The 24,523-nt window shown below is 36.9% G+C and overlaps 1 protein-coding gene across 33 annotated transcripts in view; it reads left to right on the forward strand.

Annotated features, from left to right (window-relative positions):
• Positions 1 to 24,523, forward strand: part of CLASP2 (cytoplasmic linker associated protein 2) — a 174,887-nt gene that overhangs the window by 25,511 nt on the left and 124,853 nt on the right. For 28 of the 33 annotated variants that reach the window (XM_027523035.1, XM_027523017.1, XM_027523024.1 and 25 more), the window contains exon 7: positions 4,690 to 4,760. In XM_027523035.1, the coding sequence (XP_027378836.1) occupies positions 4,690 to 4,760 (71 nt within the window). Of the gene's footprint in view, positions 1 to 4,689; positions 4,761 to 10,998; positions 11,197 to 24,523 lie in introns of those variants that run through there. The other 5 variants (XM_027523051.1, XM_027523047.1, XM_027523055.1 and 2 more) reach the window with 5 other exon arrangements.

The following is a 24,523-nucleotide window of genomic DNA, read 5'->3' on the forward strand; positions in this document are numbered from 1 at the left end:
TACATAGGTCAGTTCAGGTCAGTCACTCAGTCATGTCCGAGTCTTTGTGACCACCCCCTGCAGCACGCCAGGCCTCCCGGTCCATCACCAACTCCCAGAGCTTGCTCAAACTCATGTCCATAGGGTCGGTGATGCCATCCAACCATCTCATCCTGTGTTGTCCCCTTCTCCTCCTGCCTTCAATCAGGGTCTTTTCAAATGAGTCAGCTCTTCACTGGCCAGAGCTTGGAGTTTCAGCTTCAGCATCAGTCCTTCCAGTGAATATTCAGGACTGATTTCCTTTAGGATGGAATGGTTGGATCTCCTTGCAGTCCAAGGGACTCTCAAGAATCTTCTCCAACACCACAGTTCAAAAGCATCAATTTTTGGCGCTCAGCTTTCTTTATAGTCTAATTCTCACATCCATACATGACCACTGGAAAAACCATAGCCTTGACTAGACAGACTTTGTTGGCAAAGTAATGTCTCTGCTTTTTAATGTGCTGTCTAGGTTGGTCATAACTTTCCTTCCAAGGAGTAAGCGTCTTTTAATTTCATGGCTGCAATCACCATCTGCAGTGATTTTGGAGACCCAAAAATAAAGTCAGCCAGTGTTTCCACTGTTTCCCCCTGCCCCCATCTATTTGCCATGAAGTGATGGGACCGGATGCCATGATCTTAGTTTTCTGAATGTTGAGCTTTAGGCCAACTTTTTCACTCTCCTATTTCACTTTCATTAAAAGGATCTTAATGAAAGTTCTTAATTTAACTAATTAAGGCTCTTAATTAGTTCTTCTTCACTTGTGGCCATAAGGGTGGTGTCATCTGCATATATGAGGTTACTGCTATTTCTCCCAGCAATCTTGATTCCAGCTTGTGCTTCAACCAGCCCAGCATTTCTCATGATGTACTCTGCATATAAGTTAAATAAGCAAGGTGATAATATATAGCCTTGACATACTCCTTTTCCTATTTGGAACCACTCTGTTGTTCCATGTCCAGTTCTAACTGTTGCTTCCTAACCTGCATACAGGTTTCTCAAGAGGCAGGTCAGGTGGTCTGCTATTCCCATCTCTTTCAGAATTTTCCAGTTTATTGTGATCCACACAGTCAAAAGGCTTTGACATAGTCAATAAAGCAGAAATAGATGTTTTTCTGGAACTCTCTTGCTTTTTCCATGATCCAGTGGATGTTGGCAATTTGATCTCTGGTTCCTCTGCCTTTTCTAAAACCAGCTTGAACATCTGGAAGTTCACGGTTCATGTATTGCTGAAGCCTAGCTTGGAGAATTTTGGGCATTACTCTGCTAGCCTGTGAGATGAGTGCAATTGTGTGGTAGTTTGAGCATTCTTTGGCATTGCCTTTCTTTGGGATTGGAATGAAAACTGACCTTTTCCAGTCCTGTGGCCACTGCTGAGTTTTCCAAATTTGCTGGCATATTGAGTGCAGCACTTTTGCAGCAGCATCCTTTAGGACTGAAATAGCTCTCTTCAATAAATAGTGATGTGAAAGTGGGATTTCCACATGTAGTAGAATAAAGTTTAACTTCTTCCTCATACCACATCCCAAAATTAACTCAAAATGCATCACAGAACTAAGTGTAAAATGTTAAAACTTACAGAGAATGCTAGGCAGTGGTTTCTTATATGTCACACCAAAAGGATAAGCAACCAAAGGAAAAAAATAAGATGCACTTCATCAAAATTAAAAACTTGTGCTTCAAGGGACATCATCAAGAAATCGAAAAAAAGACCCACATAATGGCAAAAATATTTACAAATAATACATCTCATAAAAAACATGTGTCCCAAGTATATGAAGAATATATAATAAAGAACTCTTAGAGCTCCACAGTAAAAGGACAGATGACCCAATTTTAAAAACAGGCAAAGGATTTGAATAGAAATTTTGTCAGAGAAGATACACAAGTGGCCAGTGAGCACGTGAAAAGGTACTCAGCATCATTAGCCATCAGAGAAATACAAGATGATACTACTAGGTTGGCTAAAATTAGAAGATAGACAATAACAAGTGTTGTTGAGGATGTAGGGCAATTAGAAGGCATTGTTGGTGGGAATGTAAAGTGGTATAGCCACTTTGGAAAACAGTCTGTAGTTCCTCAAAATGTTAAACAGAATTACCATATTATCCAGCAGTTCTACCCCCAGCTATATACACAAGAGATGTGAAAACATATCCACGCAAAAGCTTGTGCACAGATGTTCATAACAACATTGTGAACATTCATAATAGCTAAAAAGTCAAAATGTCTCATATCCCCACATGTCCGTAAGCTGATGGATAAACAATAGAATATATCTGTAAATGAACTACTACTTGGCCATGAACAGGGGTGACCGATATATATTATAACATAGATGAGCCTTGAAGACATTGTCAGTGAAAAAAGCCACCCATATTAGATGATTTCATTTATATGAAATGGCTAGACATGGCAAATCTGTAGAAAGGAAGCTAAATTAATGGTTGCATAGTTCTGAGAAAATTGGAGAGAGTGACTGCTAATGAGTATTGGGTGGTTTTTGGGATAATAATGACATCCTAAAATTGATTGTGTACATCTCTTAGCTTTATATTAAACGCCATTGAATTGTACACTTTAAAGGGGTGAATTGTGTGGCATGAATATTTTATCAGTAATTGGCTGATACACCAAAGAGATTATGTTCTGAGATACCTAATTCTCTCTTTCATGTTGTATTTGTGATTTTTTATTATGACTCTAAACTTATATATGGACTTCAGATAGAGTTTCTTTCCCAGTTCCATCCTAATGCTTTATTGGTCTCTATCCTTACCCTGAATCAGAACCTTCCAGAGCTTTACACATCTCTATCCTTTGGCCGTCTAAGTTGCTTTTGGATATTCCAGCCTCTATTGTATTTGCCTTCGGTTAAATTGCCTAATTTTTTTTCTTCCTGAATTACTTAAAAGATCCTAGTTTCTTCTGCCTACTCTTAGGTTGTTTCCTCCTTTTCCATCAGATTATGTAGCCTCCATTTTGAATAAGGTTGTTTTTCTAAATAGCTATATTATTTTATAATAGCCTTTTATTGTTTATTCCTATCTTTCTCCCTATTACTGTTATATTTGCTAGTATTTCCTCTTCCCATTAAAGCTGCCTGTATCTTCACTCTTTGCTGTTTCATCTGTCCCATGTCAATTCCTTACCAACCATCCTTTCTCTCAGAGCTTGCAGCCCTTAGTTTCCTCCTCCCATTTTGTTACTGAATAGTTGAGTGCTAATTTCATGCTCCTTAACATCTTGCTCTGACTTTTTCCCGAAGAGCTTTGTGGCCTGTATGGTCTTCATTCTGAACTCCTATCTTCCAGTTCCAATTTTCCCTACCTTGGCTCATCTTGTCCACATGTTGTCTGGGCAGCCTGTTTAATGTCTATTCAAGTCTCCGGAAGATAACTGTTCTGTAGGCTGAAGGGACTTGGTATCTTTTGACTGAAGTACTTTCAGATGTATGAATATTTGTTGAATTTAATGCTTTCAGATGTGTGACTCTGAGATGAGTTTAAGGTTTAGAAATCCTGTTATAATAAATTTCTAGAAGATTTTCAATTGAAAAAAAAAAAATTTCTAGACCAAACAGTATCTTCATCCTCAGTTTACAAGTAAAAGATGACAGAATGTGGACTAAGGCTTAACTAAAGTTTTAGAAGTGAAATTATGACAGAAACATTGATGTGAGAAAAACATTTGGCAGTTAAAGACCTACCTAGATCTCTAAGTCATAAATTGAAGAGTAAATCATAGCATGATATAATATTGAAAAATTTAAAAATAGTGCTGTCAGTGTGATCCCATTTTGACCCAAAGAAAATTCATATATATAAATATAAAGAATTGGAAAGCAGGCAATTGAATAAATTCTCTGGGTGGTGGGATTGTGGGTTTTTTCTTTGTTTCTATTTATGTTTCCTAATTTTCTTTTGTAATGAGTATATATTACTTTTTTAATAAAAAACACATTTTTAATTAGAAGTGATAACAGAAATGTAGAAAGTAATTATTCTGAATGTAAGAGTTAATAGAGTTGGTATTGAATTAAAATTCAACATGAGATTATCAGTGACATCAGCATTACTTTAATTTCTGACATTTTGTATTTCATTGTTTTTATGTTTAAGTTTCCTTAGTGTGATTTTTATGTACTTTAAAAAAATGTCTTGGTGACTGAGTGGATTCATTGTAAAGTTGGAACTAAAGTACTTTTGATGGGTTTGGAGAAATAATTTTATGATGAAACTATGAAACTGTCTTGTGTAAAAGTTATCTTTTTTTAAAAAGTGGAATTATAGTAGATGTACAGTAAGTTCTGGGTGTACAATATAACAGTTAACAATTTTTATATTCCATTTATGGTTATTCTGTTCCCTTTGTTGTACGATATATCCCTGTAACGTACTTATTTTATACATTGTAATCCCCTTCCTTTGAAAGTTACCTTTTTACAAATACACCTGTGAATGTGTAGAGTTCTACCTGTATTTGACTCCTCTTCTCTACCGAATAGATGGGTTTTGTGTCTGCTTTCAGTACGTGAGTTAATTATAAAAAGAGAGTTGTATACAACTAACTGAATCCCTGGGATTGTTTTTTCTCAGGGAAGTGGTGAAGGAAATTGTTTCTAATTGAAAGTGTATGTAAAATAAACAGAATTTATTCTTTATTCCCAGATTAGAAATGATACTTGCCAAATTTGATGAAGTGCAAAATTCAGGCGGTATGATTTTGAGTGCCTGCAAAGGTAAGAATAATTAAGTTAATCCAGATCTCAAACATTTCTGAGATTAGGTAGCAGAGTTTTAGATACTAAGATATGCCTTCAAGTCAACTATTATATCACTGATTCAGCAGATTTGACTTTGTGGGTTAAAACTTGGTTAGGATATAGTAACAAAGCCTTTATATTTCTTCTGATCATTACCTATCCTCTGACTCTTTTGGAATAAGTGAAAATTTAATAATGTGTTAATTGTGTAAAGTGGTATTATTCTTTAACCTTATTTTTGGTATCCTCTGTGTTGAAGATATGATGACCCCCTTGTCCTCTGTGTCCCTCTATGCATAAAATGTGTTTTTTACTCAACTTATTTTGTAATTGAAGTGTAGTTGATTTGCAGTGTTGTGTTGATTTCTGCAGTTACTCAGTTATACACATATACACGTTCTTCTTTATGTTCTTTTCCATTATGGTTTGTCTCAGGAGATTGAATATAGTTCCCTCTGCTATACAGCAGGCCCTTGTTGTTTATCCATTCTGTATATAATAGTTCTCAGCTGCTCACCCCAATTCCCAGTTTCCCTTCCCCTTGGCAACCACAAGTCTCTTCTCTATCTGTGGGCCCATCTCTGTTTCATAGATTGGTTCATTTGTTTTATATTTTAGATTCCACACATAAGTGATATCATATGGCGTTTGTCTTTCTAACTTAACTTCACGTAGTATGACCATCTCTAGTTTATCTGTATTACCACAAATGGCATTATTTCATCCTTTCTATGGCTGAGTCATGCTCCATTGGGTATCTGAGCCACATCTTTTTTATCCATTTATCTGTCAGTGGACATTTAATGATTGCCATTCTGACTGGTGTGAGGTGGTACCTCATTGTAGTTATGATTTACATTTCTCTAATAATTAGTGATGTTAAACACCTTTTCTTGTGCCTGTTGGCCATCTGTGTGTCTTCTTTGGAGTATTATATAATTAGGTCTCTGCCCACTTTTCATTTAGCTTATTGGGGTTTTTGTTGTTGTTGAGTTGTATGAGCTGTTTGTATATTTTGGCTGTTGGTATAATTAAGCCCTTGTCAATTGCATCGTTTACAAATATCTTCTCCCATTCCATAGGTTGTGTTTTGGGTTGTTTTTGTTGTTGTTGTTTTAATGGTTTCCTTTCCTGTGCAAAAGCTTATAAGTTTGAATAGGTCCCATTTGCTTATTTTTGTTTTCATTTCTATTGCCTTGAGAGACTGACCTAAGAAAACATTGGTATGATTTATGTTAGAGAATGTTATGCCTATGATAGCAGAGTAATTGTTTTATGTAACTGATTTTTAGTAGAAATTGTAGGGTTGATTACTCTGTTACACCTGTGTTTAGACTATCAGTGATGATACCAGTGAAGAAACACAGACATAGGAACTTCACCAGTATAATCATTTTTGGCTTCTTAATTAGAATGAGACCTCCTTGGATTCAAGGAGGCTTGGTGTTGGTATCTAGCATTTATTTGATTTTGTGGTTGCTCTTCTTTTTTGTAAGGTTTGCTAAATTGTGTTTCATCTTACTGGGTAGCATTTACCTTTAGTCCTTAAGTGTTAATTAACTGTATATGTGAATAATATAGTCTATTTCCAAAGATAGTATAGGTAGTTTTTTCACCTAGGAAAATAGGTTTATTTTATAAAGATAGTATGCTTAGCTTAATAATGTATATGATACTGGAGAAAAAATTTGTTGTATGAATTGTTATAGTCAGGTGACAGGAAGACTAGTTACTAATATAATTTAGTTATTTTTCTCCAGATTAAACCAAGACTTAAGTATTCTTGCCTGGAGAATTCCATGGACAGAGGAGCCTGGTGGACTATAGTCCATGGGGTCTCAGTGAGTCGGACACGAGTGAAGTGACTTAGCATGCAAGCCTTGTTGTATTGCATTCAGGCAGATGTAGTAAGAGTTTAGTGTTAAGAAGATTGTGTCCACCCTAATCTAAACTTAGTTGCAGGAGCATAAGTTGATTTTAGCACCACCAGTCCTCACCCTGATTGCCAGCTGTTTCTCGATCTTCCTCTCTGAATAGAAGGTGTTTTAAGTACTTTGTTCTTATTTTTCCAGCAGTTACCTCTGTCCATCTCCATACAAACCAGAAAGAGCAAAAAAGATGGCGAATTGTTAAAATTCCTTGAATTAAGGAATTGTGTTTTTGTACCATGTACAGTGCATTCTCATTTGTGTATTCCAGACTGTGTAGTCACAACTCTTAAGAAAAATACAATGCATACTATAAATTTAAGATATTTATTATTTGATTGTGATTTATTTTGAAAGTATTGCCCTTCTTGTATTTTGTGAGGTTATTTTTGTTACCTTCAAAAGATAGAAGGTTTTTTTGTTTCTTGTTCTTTTAGCTCTCATTTCTTTTTCTTTTGATGATCTCTCCATAAACAGGGAGATTTAGGGTTAGTACCTGACATTTATGTCTCTTGGAAAGAAATCTTCAGGAATCCTTTTGTTTTGGAGATTATAATCTGCATATTGAAAGTAAAGTCAAATGTGAACGTTAAAAATCTATAATATATATACTGGTGTGTAAAAATTGGTCAGGATGATTTTGATGATGGTATTGTACTATCATTGAAAAATACTGTAACAGCTTTGTTATTAAGAGGCTAAAAGAGGAAAGCCCATTTATCATGTTGGCAGGTCCCAGGGCCCAAGCCTCTCTCCCCCCTTGTCTTTATTCTGTCTCAGTGATCTAATCCAGCCCAAAGGCTTTACATGGTAACTATTTGCTGATGACTCCAAGTGTGTAGTTCTAGCCCTCATTTATCTCTCTGTGTTCTACATCTCAGAGCCTGTCACCTTGATGTGGCCTTTCCCTTTGGATGCCTGATAGGTATCTCGGGCTTAACAGGTCCAAAAATTAAAGCCTGTTCTCTTCCTTTCCCTCAAATCTGTTCTTTCCCCAGTTTACCCATTTCAGTCAATGGCACCACCATCAACTCAAGCTAAAAACTTTCCTGATTAGAATTATTAATAATTTGCATTGATCTCCCATTCTAACAAGTCATTTCTCCCTCTGAAATCCTAATATGTGTCAAGTTTGCTAATTTTTTTCACATCTCCACTGCTAAAACCCTTCTATAAATCTCCTTTAGCTTTTACCTGCAACCTACTGCAATAGGTTTTAGTTCTGTGTTTGACCCCTGAAATCTGCTTTCTACCAGAATTGAGAATGGTCTTCTTAAAATGTAAATGGATTTTGTCACAAGAGTGAAGAAGACAGTTAAAGTTTCAGCCTAGACAAACCTACATTCTAGGGACAGAGAGATCATAAGTAAGTAAACACATGGATATCCAGAGTGATTGCAGTTGGTAATGAAAGAAAATACAACTACTCCTTGTCTAATGAATTTACTGAAATTAATTTAAATTATTCCTTAAAATCCTCGCTGCTAAGTAAAAAAGCCATTAAATGAATAATTTCCTAATTTTTCCTAACATTATAGTATATTTCATCCCAACCCAAGATGCCTGAATAATTTTCACAGGTAGAAAAATATGTCAATTGAGCACTGAAAACCAGTTTTATTAACTGGCAAGTTGAAGAAGGAAACAGCAACCCATTCCAGTATTGCCTACAGAGAATCCCATGGACAGAGGAACCTGGCAGACTACAGTCCATGGGGTGGCAAAGAAGTCAGACATGAGTTAGTGACTAATCAACAATAGCAAATAAGATTATACCTAAAATAATGTAGTGAACGTTTATTTGACTCCATTTTTTTATTTCTGCACAATTTTCAATCCTTTGTTGGGTCATTGTTACTGTTCACTCAAACTAAAACTTGAAAATAAAGTTACAGACAGGAAAGCATTTAAGTCAGAATAAAGGCTCAACATGGAAATCTGTAGAAGTAGTTCATGCACACAACAGAATGAAGAGCTATTAAAGATATCACCTCTTCTCTCTTTCACTTGGTGTACATATGCAAAACAAATTATTGTGAGTTCAGCCAAACCTGGTATTTAATTTGGATTTGTTTCATCTGATGTTCTGTGACTAGAAAACTGTTACGAGAAGTAAAAACTTTTAGTGTGTCTTTGCCTAAAACTATAATAATGAAATACCATACTTCTTATATTGATTTAGGTTGTTTAGGGATGAAAAAGTGATCTTATTATGTATAAACAAACAAAAACCAACCCAGAGGATTTGTTGTAAAAGTGGTATAAGTGTCTAAGAGCCACTGTAGTTTAAAATCTGTCATCTGCACAGTCATTAAGTGAAGTAAATAGGGTATGGAGATGTTAACTCAGTGATGCCACATTAGACAGAAGGGTGAGCAAGCCTCTCTGAGCATTGACATATTTGAATTGAGACCTGATAAAGGAGAATGAGTTGGTCATTGGATACATGGTGGTAAAAAAACGCTTTGGGCAGAGAAAGTGTGTCTGTAAAGGCTGAGAGGTGGACAATATCTTCATATATATGAAGAACGGAGTGGAGGAGGCCAGGGCTGACTAGAACCTAGTGCGGAAAGGGCTAGGTTGGAGGCCAGAGCGTCTGTGAGAGCTAATTGGAAATGTAAACAGCAACCACGATATGAGGGTCTTGTAGGCCTTAGGAGGAGTCTTGATAGGCTTCTGGGAATAAGAAGGATTTTAGGCTGGAGAAGCTTGTGGTAAGTGGTAGTGATATGACCTCAAACTACCTTATATACGTTTATTGTTTGGGAAAATTGTCTATTTTATTTCCTCTTCCATCTACCTCTTCTCTCCTAAAGCACGTCCTAATGCATAACCTTACATCTCATGCTTTTGGCTCTGATTTCTTTCATGCTTGCCATATCTGTACCCTTTTAAGTTTTGTTTGAACTCTTTGACTTGATTTTCTAGAGCATTAGTTCAGCACACTCAAGAACACAAAATAAATTCTATTATCAGAGATTTGAGTGTGTTGTATAATTTAGGAATAGTGAGAAATGCATGGTTTTTTTTTTTTTTTTTTGTCTTGAGGGTATTTCAAGTCTGACTTTAATTCTCATTATAGAGTAAGTTAGGCAGAATCCTTAAGTGCAGTGGAATTAACTGCTATTAGAAGGAAACTGGACTTAAAATTAATCAAATCATGGCTGAAAGAAGGCAACAGCAGCCCTGTAGGAAGGAAAAGACTGAAACTTGCAGGCGCCCTGTGATTATGGCTGGGTCTGGTGTCATCATGGAGCTTTCTAGACAGGCTCCTACGCTCACCGAGATGTAAACACGGACGTGTTGGTGGCTGTGACTGCAAGTCTTTTTCTTTTTTTTTTTTAACTGAAAAAACTCCACATAATCCTGATTTGTCACGTGTGTGTGTAGGACCGAATGCAGTCTTGGCGTGTAATCATTGTAAGATATCTCCCAGCTTCTCTTTTTGAAAACAGTTGTAGGAAAATAATTGTTTTAGAAGGTTGGCAATAAAATAAAGCATAGAAACTAGGCTTTGAAATTACCTTGGTATTTGGCTATACGAGGCAATAAGGTAACTGGCAGTCTAGTTGATAACATACCCTTTGGCAAAAGCAAAGCAGCCCTTTCCTTAGGTTGAGTGAAAAACGTGTCTGTCTGTGACCAGGAGCCCCAGGGCCTTCTCGGAGCTTGGCAGTGTGCTGATGGCTGTGCAGCGGGGATGGAGGGTGCTCCAGGTCCCCGCAGCTGCGCACTGGCTGGGTCCTGTCTCCACCAGAAGCAAGCTTTGTTCCGTGTGGCCCTGCTGTCCGCACACAGAGCAGCCTTTGATGGGCTGCCTTTGACGTGATTTGTTTACGGCAGCCAGAAATGCTTCCTGCATAATGAGAGCAGTTAATCATGGAAACTGGGCTATTCCTGTTTGTGTGCTTCTAGCAGTCTCCGTTGTAAATATTAAAAGGTAATGACAAAAGGATGAAAACCTCTAAAAAAGGCACAAATCAGTTAATCCATCAGATCATGTGATTGCTACTGATTACATGGATATCTTTAGGGAAGCAGAAAATGATTGTTGAACACATGCCTTGTGTTTTGATGACTGCATTAAAAGTCCCTCAGTGGGATGGCATTTATTGGCTCCCAGAGCTTTTCTTACATTAAATTTCAGGCAGGCAGCACAAGGAGAAATACCACAACCTGTATCTAACCTCTTACATGCAGTTAAAGAATAATCTTGATCAAGCTCTGCAAGGCTCTGCTAAAGAGACGAGGGTTTTCAGCAAGACCCCAGACTTTTATTTTGAAGTGGAGTAGCAGCTGTTGGCTATTGCGGTGCAGAGCTGCAGCGCGGCCTGGGTCACACCGTGCTCCGGGTGTCTGCAGGGTGTCTGCAGGCTGCAGGCCGAGCCCAGTGGCGCAGGCACCGAGCTGCATTTGTTTGTTGTGCTGTTTGACCTCTTGGTTTGAGAGAGCTCCCTGGACCATCTGAATGGCTATGGGAGATGGTGAGTAAGGTTTATTTTTCTTCTTTTGCTTGTGCTGCACACTTCCTTTTAAAGTGACGATCATTTGCTGTATAAGAGATGCATTTCCCCCTAAAGAACGAAGGGCACTGTGTGTGTGTGTGCACACCGCTTGTATGTGCATATATACACGTGTGTGCACTTGTCATTGGTGTCTTTTTCTACTTGATATGTCTGTATGGAATCTGGCAAATACGACAGTTTACCTTGCATCTTACCAAGCAAACCCTCAGTCTTCGGTGGTGGATATAAAGGGATATTGAAAGAAACATGGAAAATATGCAGAAGCTTTGAAGAGAGAACATGGCCTTTGAAAGAATGACAGATTTGACAGAGTTACCTAGCTTGACAAAATTGCTGTTGTATTTGACAACAAGTAGAATTCTATAGTGATTAAGTAGATAAAGAGGCAAAATGGCTTGCCGTAGACACTGTTTTAATTGATGTGCTTGTTATTTGTCAATATCTCTAGTAGGTAGTTCTCTAGAAAATATTTAGTCCTTTACAAATTCTATACAATATAGTTTGATTAAAAAAAATCGATTTTGCCAGTATTTTATTGTGATAAGAATAATTTTTAAAATGTATTTTTATAGTGCTGTCTAGTTTTCCAAAGCACAGGAGTGTACTTATTGTCCATTAACTCCTCAGGTACAAATAAATGAAGTGTGAAGAGGATTTTGGTTTTTCCATTTCACAGCTTAGGAAACTAAGGCTTGTTGAGATTATAAATCCCAGATTCAGGGACAGAGCAAACCAGAATCAAATCTAGAGCCTCAAGTGTGCCTTTGGTATTGGCCTTCATAACATTTAGTACTTCCGGTTTTTTTTCTTCATTATTAAACCTTTTGTTAAGATGCTTAGAGGTATATATACTTTATAATCGCATGAGCACCAGAGATGTGTACAAAGGGGAATTGAGGTTACTTCAGAAGTGTTTCATGTGTTTTTTACTACGTTCTTAAGGAAGGTTGGTCTGTATTTGGAAGTTTTTTTAATAGTTTCAGCCTTCTTTTATGACTATTTAATGACTTCTGTCTAAGGAGTTTGTCCCTTTGGGATGCTGAGGAATAGAGTGCAAACTTATGTTAAAAAAATCATATTGGTTAACAGTCATTTAAATAACTATATATATGTTAATGGAATATGGTAGTAAATCTGATTTTGCATATTGTTATAGTTTATTTCAAGAATTTATCTAACTTTTATATGTCCTTATAGAAATAAACAACAATGTAATTTTAACTTCCAGTTTGTAAGGCAAAAGCCATTAAAATTAATGAATTAAGTTCTCATATACTTAAAGGCATTGCCAGATATATTTGATTGTTATTTTTAAACCTTATTTTCTAAGGAGCTCTAAATGTTGCATTTTATTTGGACTGTATCCAGATTTTATTTCCTTCTTAAACATTATAGGTTCAGTAGCTATCAGTGTATATTTACTTACTTTTTCTTTTTTCAATAATATTAAATCCATTCAGACTGTTTAAGAATGTGTTGATTTTTTTAAAAAATCAAAGTAACAACCTCTTATAAAGCTCAGAAAATAACCTTCCCACATATTCTCTTCCTCTTTAAAATGAAAATACTTTTATTGGATTTTAGTGATAAAGTAATACATCTTTATTAAAAAATTAAAAATCTAAGCAGTAACAGGTCATCTTGGGGTTTATAGTTCTTAAGAGTTTCATATGTACTCCTCTGTATATTAGTCTCTCTCACCGGTAGTATACATGTATCATACTAGTATCTTGAGAATACATACAGCACTGGTTTATGCTATTCCTTATGTATTTTGGGTTTTATTCTTTAATAAGCTAGTATCTTCTCTCTTTCAAAAATCAAATAATGTAAATAAAGAACCACCTTTCAACCACCTCCAAACCCCTAAGCCTAGAGATAAGCAGAGAGGAACACTTTTATTAGTATGGAGTTTGTTTTTTCATACCTTTTACTCTGCCTTAACATTTATATTAAGTATCAAAATAGTTTTGTTTTGACTTTGTTTACATGAATGGTATCATTCTCCACATATTTTTGCCATTTACTGTGTCTGCTCGGTAGTGCGTAGTGGTGGATTTTTCTAAAAATGCCATCCTATGTAACTGTTCTCCTTGTTTGCACTGTTGCATAGTACTCCACAGTATGGATGTGTGTCATAAATATCTCTTTGTCTATGGAATTTCAGATTGCTTAATCACATATAACTTTTCTAAATGATTCTGAAATGAACACCTTTGTACAAATCGTGTGTGTGTGCACATATATTTTTGCACACACATTTTTAAAACAATCTAGAAGTAGAATTTCTGGATCAGAGTTTTTATTCATTTCAAGTTGTTTTAGTTCTCTCAAATTTCTTCCCCAAAAGGCTTTACCACTTCTTACCAACAGTGCCTTCTATCTTACATTCAGTTCTCATGATTATTAATCTTCTAAAAATTTGTATATCAGATAGGTACAAAACATCTCACTCTTTAAAAAAAATCTCCTGTCTTCTTTCTGATAACGTTGATCATCTTCATATGTTTGAATGTTTATATATATATTTTTTACTGTGAATTGCTTTGTGGCATCTTTAGGTGACTTTTTTTTCCCCCTCTGCATCTTTTGGGCTTCCCTGGTAGCTCAGAGGGTAAAGAATCTGCCTGTAATGCAGGAGACCCTGGTTTGATTCCTGGGTTGGGAGGATCCCCTGGGGAAGGGATAGGGTACCCACTCCAGTATTCTTGGGCTTCTCTGGTGGCTCAGCTGGTAAACAATCTGCCTGCAATGTGGAAGACCTGGGTTTGATCCCTGGGTTGGGTGCATCTTTTAGAGATATTTGAGAATAATTTCTAAAATTTTTTTTAATTAATTTTTACTGGAGTAGAGTTGATTTACAATGTTGTGTTAGTTTCTGTTGTACAGCAGAGTGAATCAGTTATACATATACTTACATCCACTCTTTTAAGATTCTTTTCCCATGTAGCTCGTTGCAGAGTATTGGGTAGAGTTCCCTGGGCTCCAGCTTTTTGCTTTTGGCTTTTTCATTTATAGTTTCTCTTTCTGTGTCCTGGTTATTAGTCTGTTATCTGTTAGAAATGTTATGTAGGCTTAACTTCATGGACATATGAAAGATTTTATTAACAGTTTCATTTCTAGGCAAACTCGGTATTGAGAAGCATTGTAATGACTATCAATTGAAGAGTTGTTGGGGTGGCTTTCATGTGCCTTTTTGTTTAATTGTCTTTATCTCACCCAAGGGTACAAAACAAAGCAGTCAGATGATTATGAAGTAGCTCTGGGCAGTTAAACCAGACAGAGTTAAAAACCTGTAGGATTAATATGTGGCGCTGAGCCCTGAAATCTGCCTCAAAAGCTCACAAGAGGAATTTGGCCTTTTGTTGTTATGCTACAGAGTGACTGGAAAGAAATAAGGTTTTGTTGCAAATAGATTGTTTCTAAACTTTAAACAATTCAAAGCAGTCTATTCTTCCAAACATGAATCTTTTAAAAAAGACAAACAAGTGATGATATAACCTTGGCTTTCCCTTAGCCTTTTGGGACCATTCTAATCTGACATGTAACTACTGGTTTGGGGGATCAAGAACAATAGCAAGAAATTAATGCTGAATAGATTTCTCTCCTTCCAAACCCTTGACTGTTCTACGTGATACACTCGGAGTCAACAATTTAAGGCACTGAAAGAAGCAGTCTTTTAACTTACTGGCCAAAGGGGCAAACTTTTCTTCTAGGAGCAATAAGGGGGAAAAATAGCTATGACGAGAGGAAGTAAATTAGAAGTGAGAAAAAAATTTGGGCATTCAACAGCAATAAAGGCAGGAGGGTAGTAGTTACTAAGATTGAAAATCTTCTTGAAACAGACCCGTTTACCCATCTGGGTGCAAAGTGTTGGACATCAACAGCAACATATCTGCAAACATGATGTTGCTCATGAACCTGATTTTTCATGAAAAGGTTTACATCTTTTCTTTGTACATGTAGAATATGTAGTTGATGTTCTTGACAGCTGTTGTAACCAACCTGTAGCTGTGGTGAAATTTTAACTACCTACAATAATGACATTTTAAAGGTTTTAAATAATCCTTACTATGAGCCTCATATATTGTTTAGTTTGATATTATGGTTATTATGAAATACGTCATTATTTAATTTTATTAATACCAAATAGTGATTTAAATTGTGTTTGTCCTTTTACTTCACGGAATTACTGAAGGTCTTGAATTTTTTAAATTATTTTTAATTGAAGGATAATTGTTTTATAGTATTGCATTGATTTCTACCAAATATCAACATTAATCAACCGTAGGTTTACCCATGTTCCCTCCCATTTGAACGTCCCACCTGTCTCCCTCCCTGTTTCCTCTAGGTGCTTATTGAGCCCCAGTTTGAGTTCCCTGAGTCATACAGCAAATTCCTATTGGCTGTCTGTTTTACATATGGTAATGTATGTTTCCATGTTACTCTTTCCATACCGCCCACCCTCTCCTTCCCCGCACTGAACTGTGTCCATAAGTCTGTTCCCAATGTCTGTGTCTCCATTGCCACTTGCAAATAGGCTCTTCAGTACTATCTTTCTAGATTCGATATATATGTGTTAGGATGTGATGATTGTTTTTCTCTTTCTGACATACTTCATTCTGTATAACAGGCTCTAGGTTCATCCACCTTATTAGGACTGTCTCAAATGCGTTCCTTTTTATGGCTGAGTAATAGTCTGTTGTATATGTAACACCGCTTCTTTATCCATTCATCTGTCAGTGGACATCTAGGTTGCTTCCGTGTCCTAGCTACTGCAAATAGAACTGCAACGAACATTGACTTACAGGTGTTTTTGGTTTCCTCAGAATTAGTGGAATTGCTGGGTCATATTCCTGGCTTTATTCCTAGTTTTTTAAGGACTCTCCACACTGTTCTCCACAGTGACTGTATCAACTTGCATTCCCACCAACAGTGCAAGAGGGTTTCCTTTTCTCTACAACCTCTCCAGCATTTATTGTTCGTAGATTTTTTGATGATTAGCCATTCTGACCGGTGTGCGGTGATATCTCATTGTAGTTTTGATTTGCATTTCTCTAATAATGAGTGATGTTAAGCATCTTTTCCTGTGTTGGCCATCTGTATGTCTTCTTTGGAGAAATGTCAGTTTAAGTCTTTTGCCTATTTTTTGATTGGGTTTTTTTTTGGTGTTGACTTGTATGAGCTGCTCATACAGTTTTGAAATTAATTCTTTGTGAGTTGTTTCATTCGCTGTTATTTTTTCCCATTCTGAGGGTTGGTTGTCTTTTCACCTTTATATGTGAATAGTTTATAGTTTCATTTGCTGTGCAAAAGCTTTTAAGTTTAGTTAGGTCCTACTTGTTTGTTTTTGTTTTTATTTATTTTTAATTGAATGATAATTGTTTTATACTATTGCATTGGTTTCCACCAAATATCAACATGAATCAGCCATAGGTTTACCCGTGTTCCCTCCCATTTACTCTAGGGGTGGGTCATAGATGATTTTGCTGTGATTTATGTCATAGAGTGTTCTGCCTATGTTTTCCTCTAGGAGTTTTATAGTTTCTGGTCCTATATTTAGGTCTTTAATCCATTTTGAGTTTGTCTTTGTTTCGGTGTTGGGAAGTGTTCTAATTTCATTCTTTTACATATAGCTATCCAGTTTTCCCAACACCACTTACTGAAGAGACTGTCCTTGCCCTATTGTATATTCTTGCCTCTTTTGTCAAAAATAAGGTGTCTGTAGGTGTGTGAGTTTATCTTTTGGCTTTCTGTCTTGTTCCTTTAGTCTGTATTTCTGTTTTTGTGCCAGTAGAAGGTCTTGAATTTTTAAAGATGCCTTTGACAAAGAGAGTAAGAGTCTTCAAATATCTTTTAACTAGTTATTTAATAGAGCTTCCCTGGTGGTTTAGATGATAAAGAATCTGCCTGCAGTGCAGGAGACCTGGGTTCAATTCCTGGTTGGGAAGATCCCCTGGAGAAAGGAATGGCAACCCAATCCAGTATTCTTGCCTGGAGAATTCCATGGACAGAGGAGCCTGGTGGGCTATAGTCCATGGAGTCGCAAAGAGTGGGACACAACTGAGCGACTAACTCTAGTGAGTTAATATCTACCTAGAAATTTTAAGAGACTACCAAGTTTTTTGGCTTCTCTTAAACTTTGTATGGAATAGACTTCATTTTTAATAACTAAGAAGTAACTAAGATTAACTGTGCTATTGAACATGGTATTTTCCTGTGAATATTGAAATCTGGTGATTATTTTGTTTTGAAGCACTTTGATTTTCAATTTCTAATCATTTTACTAATTTTTTTTATTTTAGTTTAAATTGAAGGCATTCTTTATTGTTACTGTTGGATTATTTTACTTATTTTTTAAAAATTTTATTGGAGTATGATTACTTGATTATTTTACTTCTGTAAGCTTGTGGGGTTTTTTTAGCCCTAGGAACTCGTCTTGTTTTGTTTTTCTTTTAATAATAATAAGTTTCTCCCCTTAATTCGTTTTAGTCTCACTTTATGGAATTGCTTACAGTCAGATATTGAACCTCCTAGATTGAGTCACTGTGTCTTTTATGTTTTGTCTTAAGTTTTATGTTTTTTCCTTTTATTCTCTGTTCTGGGAGATTTCCTTGATTTTCTCATCTAGTTCTATTAAATTTTAATTTTGGCAAACAGAAGTTTAAATGGTTCAAAAAACTGACTTTTCGTTTTCTGGTGGTTCCGTTTTTACAGAGTCACTTGCTTACCTGTATGCAAAATGTTGAACTCCCTGAGTTGAGGGTGGGACAAGCTTAATGATGAAATCATTCCATGGGTTTCCAGTTGTTCTTGCTAATCAGCCCTGTACTTACAGGCTTAGAAATTGTTGCTTCTCTGTCATTCTGCAAGGTAAATGAGTTCTCTCTGCTGTTTCAGAGAATTCTGAGTTGCAGCTTTTCTGTGATACTATTCTTCAAAATGGTATCCTTTTTATTTGCATCTTATAGGAAATCGTTCTTATCTATAGGTGCTGATTTCACATACTCTCTGCTCTGCTTCATTTTCTTTGCTCTTACGGTGTTGCTTATCATTTTATTGGGGTTTCATTGTAGGGTCTTGAGCAAGAGAGTAAAGTGATTCAAATTACCACAATTATTTAAGGAAAAATTTCAAACATACCCAGAAATAGAGAATATATGGTAACAAACCTCCCTTACCACCCATTATCCAGCTTCAAGAAATTATCAGTATATAGGTGATCTTTATTCATCTGTATCCCTACCTATCTGCTCTAGCTTTATTCTCCTGCTGGACTGGGATGTGTTTGTTTGCACATAGGCACACGCACTCCTTCACATATGTAAAACAAAGTAAAACATCTTTTTATAAAACAATTATATGACCATTTCACATCTAAAAAATTAACCCACAGTATCAAATACTCAGTGTTCACATTTCTGTGATTATTCCATACATGCCTTTTAATGGTTTGAGTTCAGTTCAGTCACTAAGTCATGTCCGATTCTTTGCAACCCCATGGACTGCAGCACGCCAGGCTTCCCTGTCAATCACCAACTCCTGGAGCTTACTCAAACTCATGTCCATCCAGTTGGTGACGACATCCAACCATCTCAACTGTTATCCCCTTCTCCTCCCACCTTCAATCTTTCCCAGCATCAGGGTCTTTTCCAGTGAGTCAGTTCTTCACATCAGGTGGCCAGAGTATTGGAGCTTCAGCTTCAGTGAATATTCAGGACTTCCAATGAATATTCAGGACTCATTTCCTTTAGGATTGACTGGTTTGATCTCCTTGCAGTCCAAGGGACTCTCAAGAGTCTTCTCCAACACCACAGTTCAAAAGCATCAATTCTTCAGCGCTCAGCTTTCCTTATGGTCTAACTCTCACATCCGTACATGACTACTGGAAAAATTATAGCTTTGACTAGACAGATGTTTGTTGGCAAAGTAATGTCTCTGCTTTTTAACATGCTCTCTAGGTTGATCATAGCTTTTCTTCCAAGGAGCAGGCATCTTTTAATTTCATGGCTGCAGTCGCCATCTGCAGTGATTTTTGAAGCCCCCAAAAATCAAGTCTCTCACTGTTTCCATTGTTTCCCTGTCTGTTTGCCATGAAGTGATGGGACTGGATGCCATGATCTTAGTTTTCTGAATGTTGAGTTTTCAGCCAACTTTTTCACTCTCCTTTCACTTTCATCAAGAGGCTCTTTAGTTCTTCTTCACTTTCTGCTGTAAGGGTGGTCTGCATATCTGAGGTTATTGGTATTTCTCCCGGCAATTTTGATTCCAGCTTGTGCTTCATCCAGCCTGGCATTTCTCACGATGTACTGTACATATAAGTTAAATAAGCTGGGTAACAGTATACAGCCTTGATGTACTTCTTTCCCAATTTGGAACCAGTCTGTTGTTTCATGTCCAGTCCTAGATATTACTTCTTGACCTGCATACAGATTTCTCAGGAGGCAGGTAAGGTGGTCTGGTATTCCCATCTCTTGAAAAATTTTCCACAATTTGTTGTGATCCACACAGTTGAAGGCTTTGGCATAGTCAATAATGCAGAAGTAGATGTTTTTCTGGAACTCTCTTGCTTTTTCGATGATCCATCGGATGTTGGCAATTTGATCTCTGATTCCTCTGCCTTTTCCATATCCAGCTTGAATATCTGGAAGTTCATGGTTCACGTATTGTTGAAGCCTGGCTTGGAGGATTTTGAGCATTACTTTACTAGCATGTGAAATGAGTGCAATTGTGCAGTAGTTTGAGCATTCTTTGGCATTACCTTTCTTTGGGATTGGAATGAAAACTGACCTTTTCCAGTCCTGTGGCCACTGCTGAGTTTTCCAAATTTGCTGGCATATTGAGTACAGCACTTTCACAGCATTATCTTTTAGGTTTTGAAATAGCTCAGTTGGAATTCCATCACCTCCACCAGCTTTGTTCGTAGTGATGCTTCCTAAGGCCCTCTTGACTTCTCATTCTAGGCTGTCTGGTTCTTGGAGAGTGATCACACCATCATGGTTATCTAGGTCATGAAGATCCTTTTGTATAGTTCTTCTGTGTATTCTTACCACCTCTTCTTGATATTCTCTGCTGCTGTTAGGTCCATAGCATTTCTGTCCTTTATTGTGCCCATCTTTGCATGAAATGTTCCCTTGGTATCTCTGATTTTCTTGAAGAGATCTCTAGTCTTTCCCATTCTATTGTTTTCCTCTATTTCTTTGCATTGATCACTGAGAAAGGCTTTCATATGTCTCTTTGCTGTTCTTGGAACTCTACATTCAAATTGGGTATATCTTGCCTTTTCTCTTTTACCTTTCGCTTTTCTTCTTTTCTCAGGTATTTGTAAGGCCTCCTCAGACAACCATTTTGCCTTTTTGTGTTTCTTTTTTTGGGGAAGGGTCTTGATTGCTGCCTCCTATACAATGTCACAAACTTCTACCCATAATTCTTCAGATAATCTGAAGGTTTGAATTAAGATTCAAACAAGGTTCACCATTGCAGTTATTAATAGATCTCTTAATCCTCTGTTCATATCTTTTTCTTTTTCTTTGTTGAAGAAAAAGCATTTGAGAGTTGCCAGCGTATACAGAAGATGTTTAAAACTATTGAGAATGGATGAAACTACTCATAAAGTGTATTGTCTGGAGAAGAGGATATTCACCATTTAGTGGCTGAGTGGAGGAGAAAGATACTGAGCTACAGGGACTTGTGAGGTCAAAGGGAAGCCAAGGAGAGTATCTTGTTGTAACAGCTGAGTGGAGAGTGGACAACCAAAATATTTTGGATTATTGTTTACTAATCTCAGTTGCTAATTTAGCTATGACCGTGGTCATAACTGATATGTAAAAGTGTAAAACGGTTTAGTAATCCAAAGTCCCTTTACTCATTGTTTTAATTAGAATAAGGAAGGATATAGCTTCAAGTGAAAAGAGGAACTTTGGTGTAAGAAACTACTTAATTTGAAACAGTGTATTTTGTGCATGAAAATCCATGATGTGGGTTCTTAACTGAACTAGTTGGTTTACTGAAGAAAATCCACACCCAATTAATTCCTGGTTTTGAGAAATGTTTTGGCTCGCTCTTTTGCTTGCCATGTAAAATGGAGAAGTTTTTAATCTTTTATATGGATTCAGAAGCAGAAATTGCAGATTTTGGAATATATGTACCCATAAAAGTGAAGTAGAATGTTTAAATAGCCATATAAAATATATGACTTTCATTGGAAGGAAAAAGGGAAGGGACTTATAGTAATATGAATTTACTGTTTCTTCTCGGAAACCTTGTAGACCAGTTGTGTTTTGGAATTCAGAATATGTCAGAGTATAGAAAAACAATATGTTCATACACCATGCATCCTTATATAACAACTCTACTTGGGTCTGAGACTGTCCCTTGTAATCAAGTACATTAATATTTTTTGCAGTCAAATGTATGCAAATTCACAGTGAGTAAAATAAGACAATAAATAGTCTCTCGTCAAATCGGATCATATTTTGCTATAAACTGAGTTCAAATCAGTTCACATTTTGCCACCAAATGAATTTAAAAAGACAAAGCAAGCTGAAACTGGACTTCCAGAGATTTTTGGCTTTCAGGAATGCATATACAGGATTGTGGGCCTGTAATACCTCAGTGCTTGCTGAGGACTGTTTGCAAGTGTTGAATTTAGGAAACAAAAGGTAAAGCCTTATCAAACTTGGGCTTCTTTTTTCCCTCCCCCTCAATTTCTGCCTGTCCCTCCCCCTGTCTTTTTTCTTATCCCCTTCCTCCTCTTTTCTCCACCTCCATTTCCTTATCCTCTGTTTCCCTCTTTTCCTTCTCCTCCCCTTTTATTTCTCCCCCTCCTCCCTTCTGTTAACATCTCTTCTTCCCGGTCTCGTCCTCTTCTGTCATCTCCTCTTCCATCTTCATCTCATTTTCCTGCTCTTACCACCTTCTCTCCTTTTCCATCATGTGTATTACCACTGCAGCCTACTCACTTTATTAGTTTCTGTCTCCTAGTTCTTTTTAATATATTCATCCTTCTCAGTTTCTGCACCAAACCATAGTATTGTCATTTGAAACATTGAAGTGAGAACAGAAGTGTCAACATAATCATGATTTATAGGTTGCTTTTTGTATTTGATCCTTTTTTTGGTTTATTCAGTAAATATTAAAGTACCTACTGTATGTATCCTAGGTGATTTTTTTTTCTGATTTTTCTTTTAGTTCACTAATGATCCCTTGAGCTGTGTCTAGTCTACTATTATGCCTGCCTACTGAATTTAAATTTCAGTTATTGTATTTTTATTTTTAGAAGTTCTATTTATTTTTTTAAAATCTGTGTCCACTTTTAAAAATATTTTTCTGACCCCTGAAGTTATTTTCAAGCTTGCCTAGTAAAAACTTCCAAATGTAGATACTTCATAGTCTATGCTTAAGAATTCTCAGATTTGAATTTGGAATGCTGGATAGGATCTTGATAATTCTGGAATCTATTCCTGCTGTCTGTTTCTTTCTGTTTATTCTTTCTCATGGTGTCTTATTACCTGTCACGCCAAGTGACATTTGGAAATTTATTTGTGCAAAAAATATGAGGCCAGAGACTTTAAAATTTTTTCTATTTATTTTTAATTGGAGAATAATTGCTTTACAATGTTGTGTTGGTTTCTGCCATACATCAGCATGAATCAGCCATTGGTATAAATTTGTGGGCCAGAGACTTTCTTCCAGGAAAATGCTGCATTTGCTTTGGCTGTTGCTTGGGAGTACTACTAGTGTGAGCCTACTGAGTTTAAGGGCCTTGGGTGTCTCAGCTGTCCAAGTAGTTGACCTTGATGAAGTCCTCCTGATTTTTTCTCTATTGCTGTCTTTTGAGAAAAGTTTGAAAAGAATAAAAGACTATGAGAGGGTAAGGGTTTATTTTTAGTTCACTTTAACCTTGCAAGTAGTCATTTGGTACTCCAGTTTTTGGTGGAAAAAGTCTATTAATATTTTATATCTTATGTGAGTCTTAAATTCTGCTTCCTTTTCCCTATAGACCTTCAAAAGTACAAGTTTTGTCTTTGTATTTCTTACTGTTTGTCAGGTTATTAAGAAGACTTTAATTGTTTAATAAGTGTTTATTTTTATTTGTTTTGTTTTGGTTGTGTTGGTGCTTAGTTGTGGCACACGGATCTTTCCTAGCAGCTCAAGGACTCTCTAATTGTGGTGCCAGGGCTCAGTAGTTGTGACCTAAGGGCTTAGTTGCCCCAAGGCATGTGGGATCTTAGTTCCCCGACCAGAGATCCAACCCACATCCCTTGCATTGGAAAGTGGTTCTTAACCACGGGACCATCAGAGAAGCCCCAAGAAAACTTTTTTAAGTGTACGTTTTATCCAGTTTTTATATTTGTTTGCCTTTAGTTTCATTTTAGATAACCTAGTAACACTCAGATGACCATTATATCTACTACTATGGGCAAGAACCCCTTAGAAAAAAATGGAGTAGACCTCATAGTCAACAAAAGAGTCTGAAATGAAGTACTTGGGTGCAATCTCAAGAACGACAGAATGATCTCTGTTCGTTTCCAAGGGAAACCATTCAATATCGCAGTAATCCAAGTCTATTCCCCAACCAGTAGTGCTGGAGAAGCTTAAGTTGAATGGTTCTACAAAGACCTACAAAACCTTCTAGAACTAACGCCCAAAAAAGATGTCCTTTTCATTATAGGAGACTGGAATGCAAAAATAGGAGGTCAAGAGATATATGGAGTAACAGGCAAATTTGCCCTTGGAGTGCAAAATGAAGCAGGGCAAAGGCTAACAGAGTTTTGTCAAGAGAATGCACGGGTCATAGCAAACACCCTCTTCCAACAACATCAGTTCGGTTCAGTTCAGTTGCTCAGTCATGTCCAAGACTCTTTGTGACCCCATGAACCACAGCACACTAGGCCTGTCTGTCCATCAACAACTCCCGGAGTCCCACCCAAACCCATGTCCATTGAGTCGGTGATGCCATCCAACCATCTCATCCTCTGTCATCCCCTTCTCCTTCCCTCAATCTTTCCGAGCGTCAGGATCTCTTCCAGTGAGTCAGCTCTTCGCATCAGGTGGCCAAAATATTGGAGTTTCAGCTTCAGCATCCGTCCTTTCAGTGAACACCCAGGACTGATCTCCTTTAGGATGGAATGGTTGGATCTCCTTGCAGTCCAAGGGATTCTCAAGAGTCTTCTCCAACACCACAGTTCAAAAGCGTCAATTCTTCAGCACTCAGCTTACCTGATAGTGCAACTCTCACATGCATACATGACCACTGGAAAAACCATAGCCTTGACTAGATGGA

The sequence above is a fragment of the Bos indicus x Bos taurus genome, chromosome 22 (genome assembly GCF_003369695.1).
Source record: "Bos indicus x Bos taurus breed Angus x Brahman F1 hybrid chromosome 22, Bos_hybrid_MaternalHap_v2.0, whole genome shotgun sequence".
Taxonomy (NCBI): domain Eukaryota; kingdom Metazoa; phylum Chordata; class Mammalia; order Artiodactyla; family Bovidae; genus Bos; species Bos indicus x Bos taurus.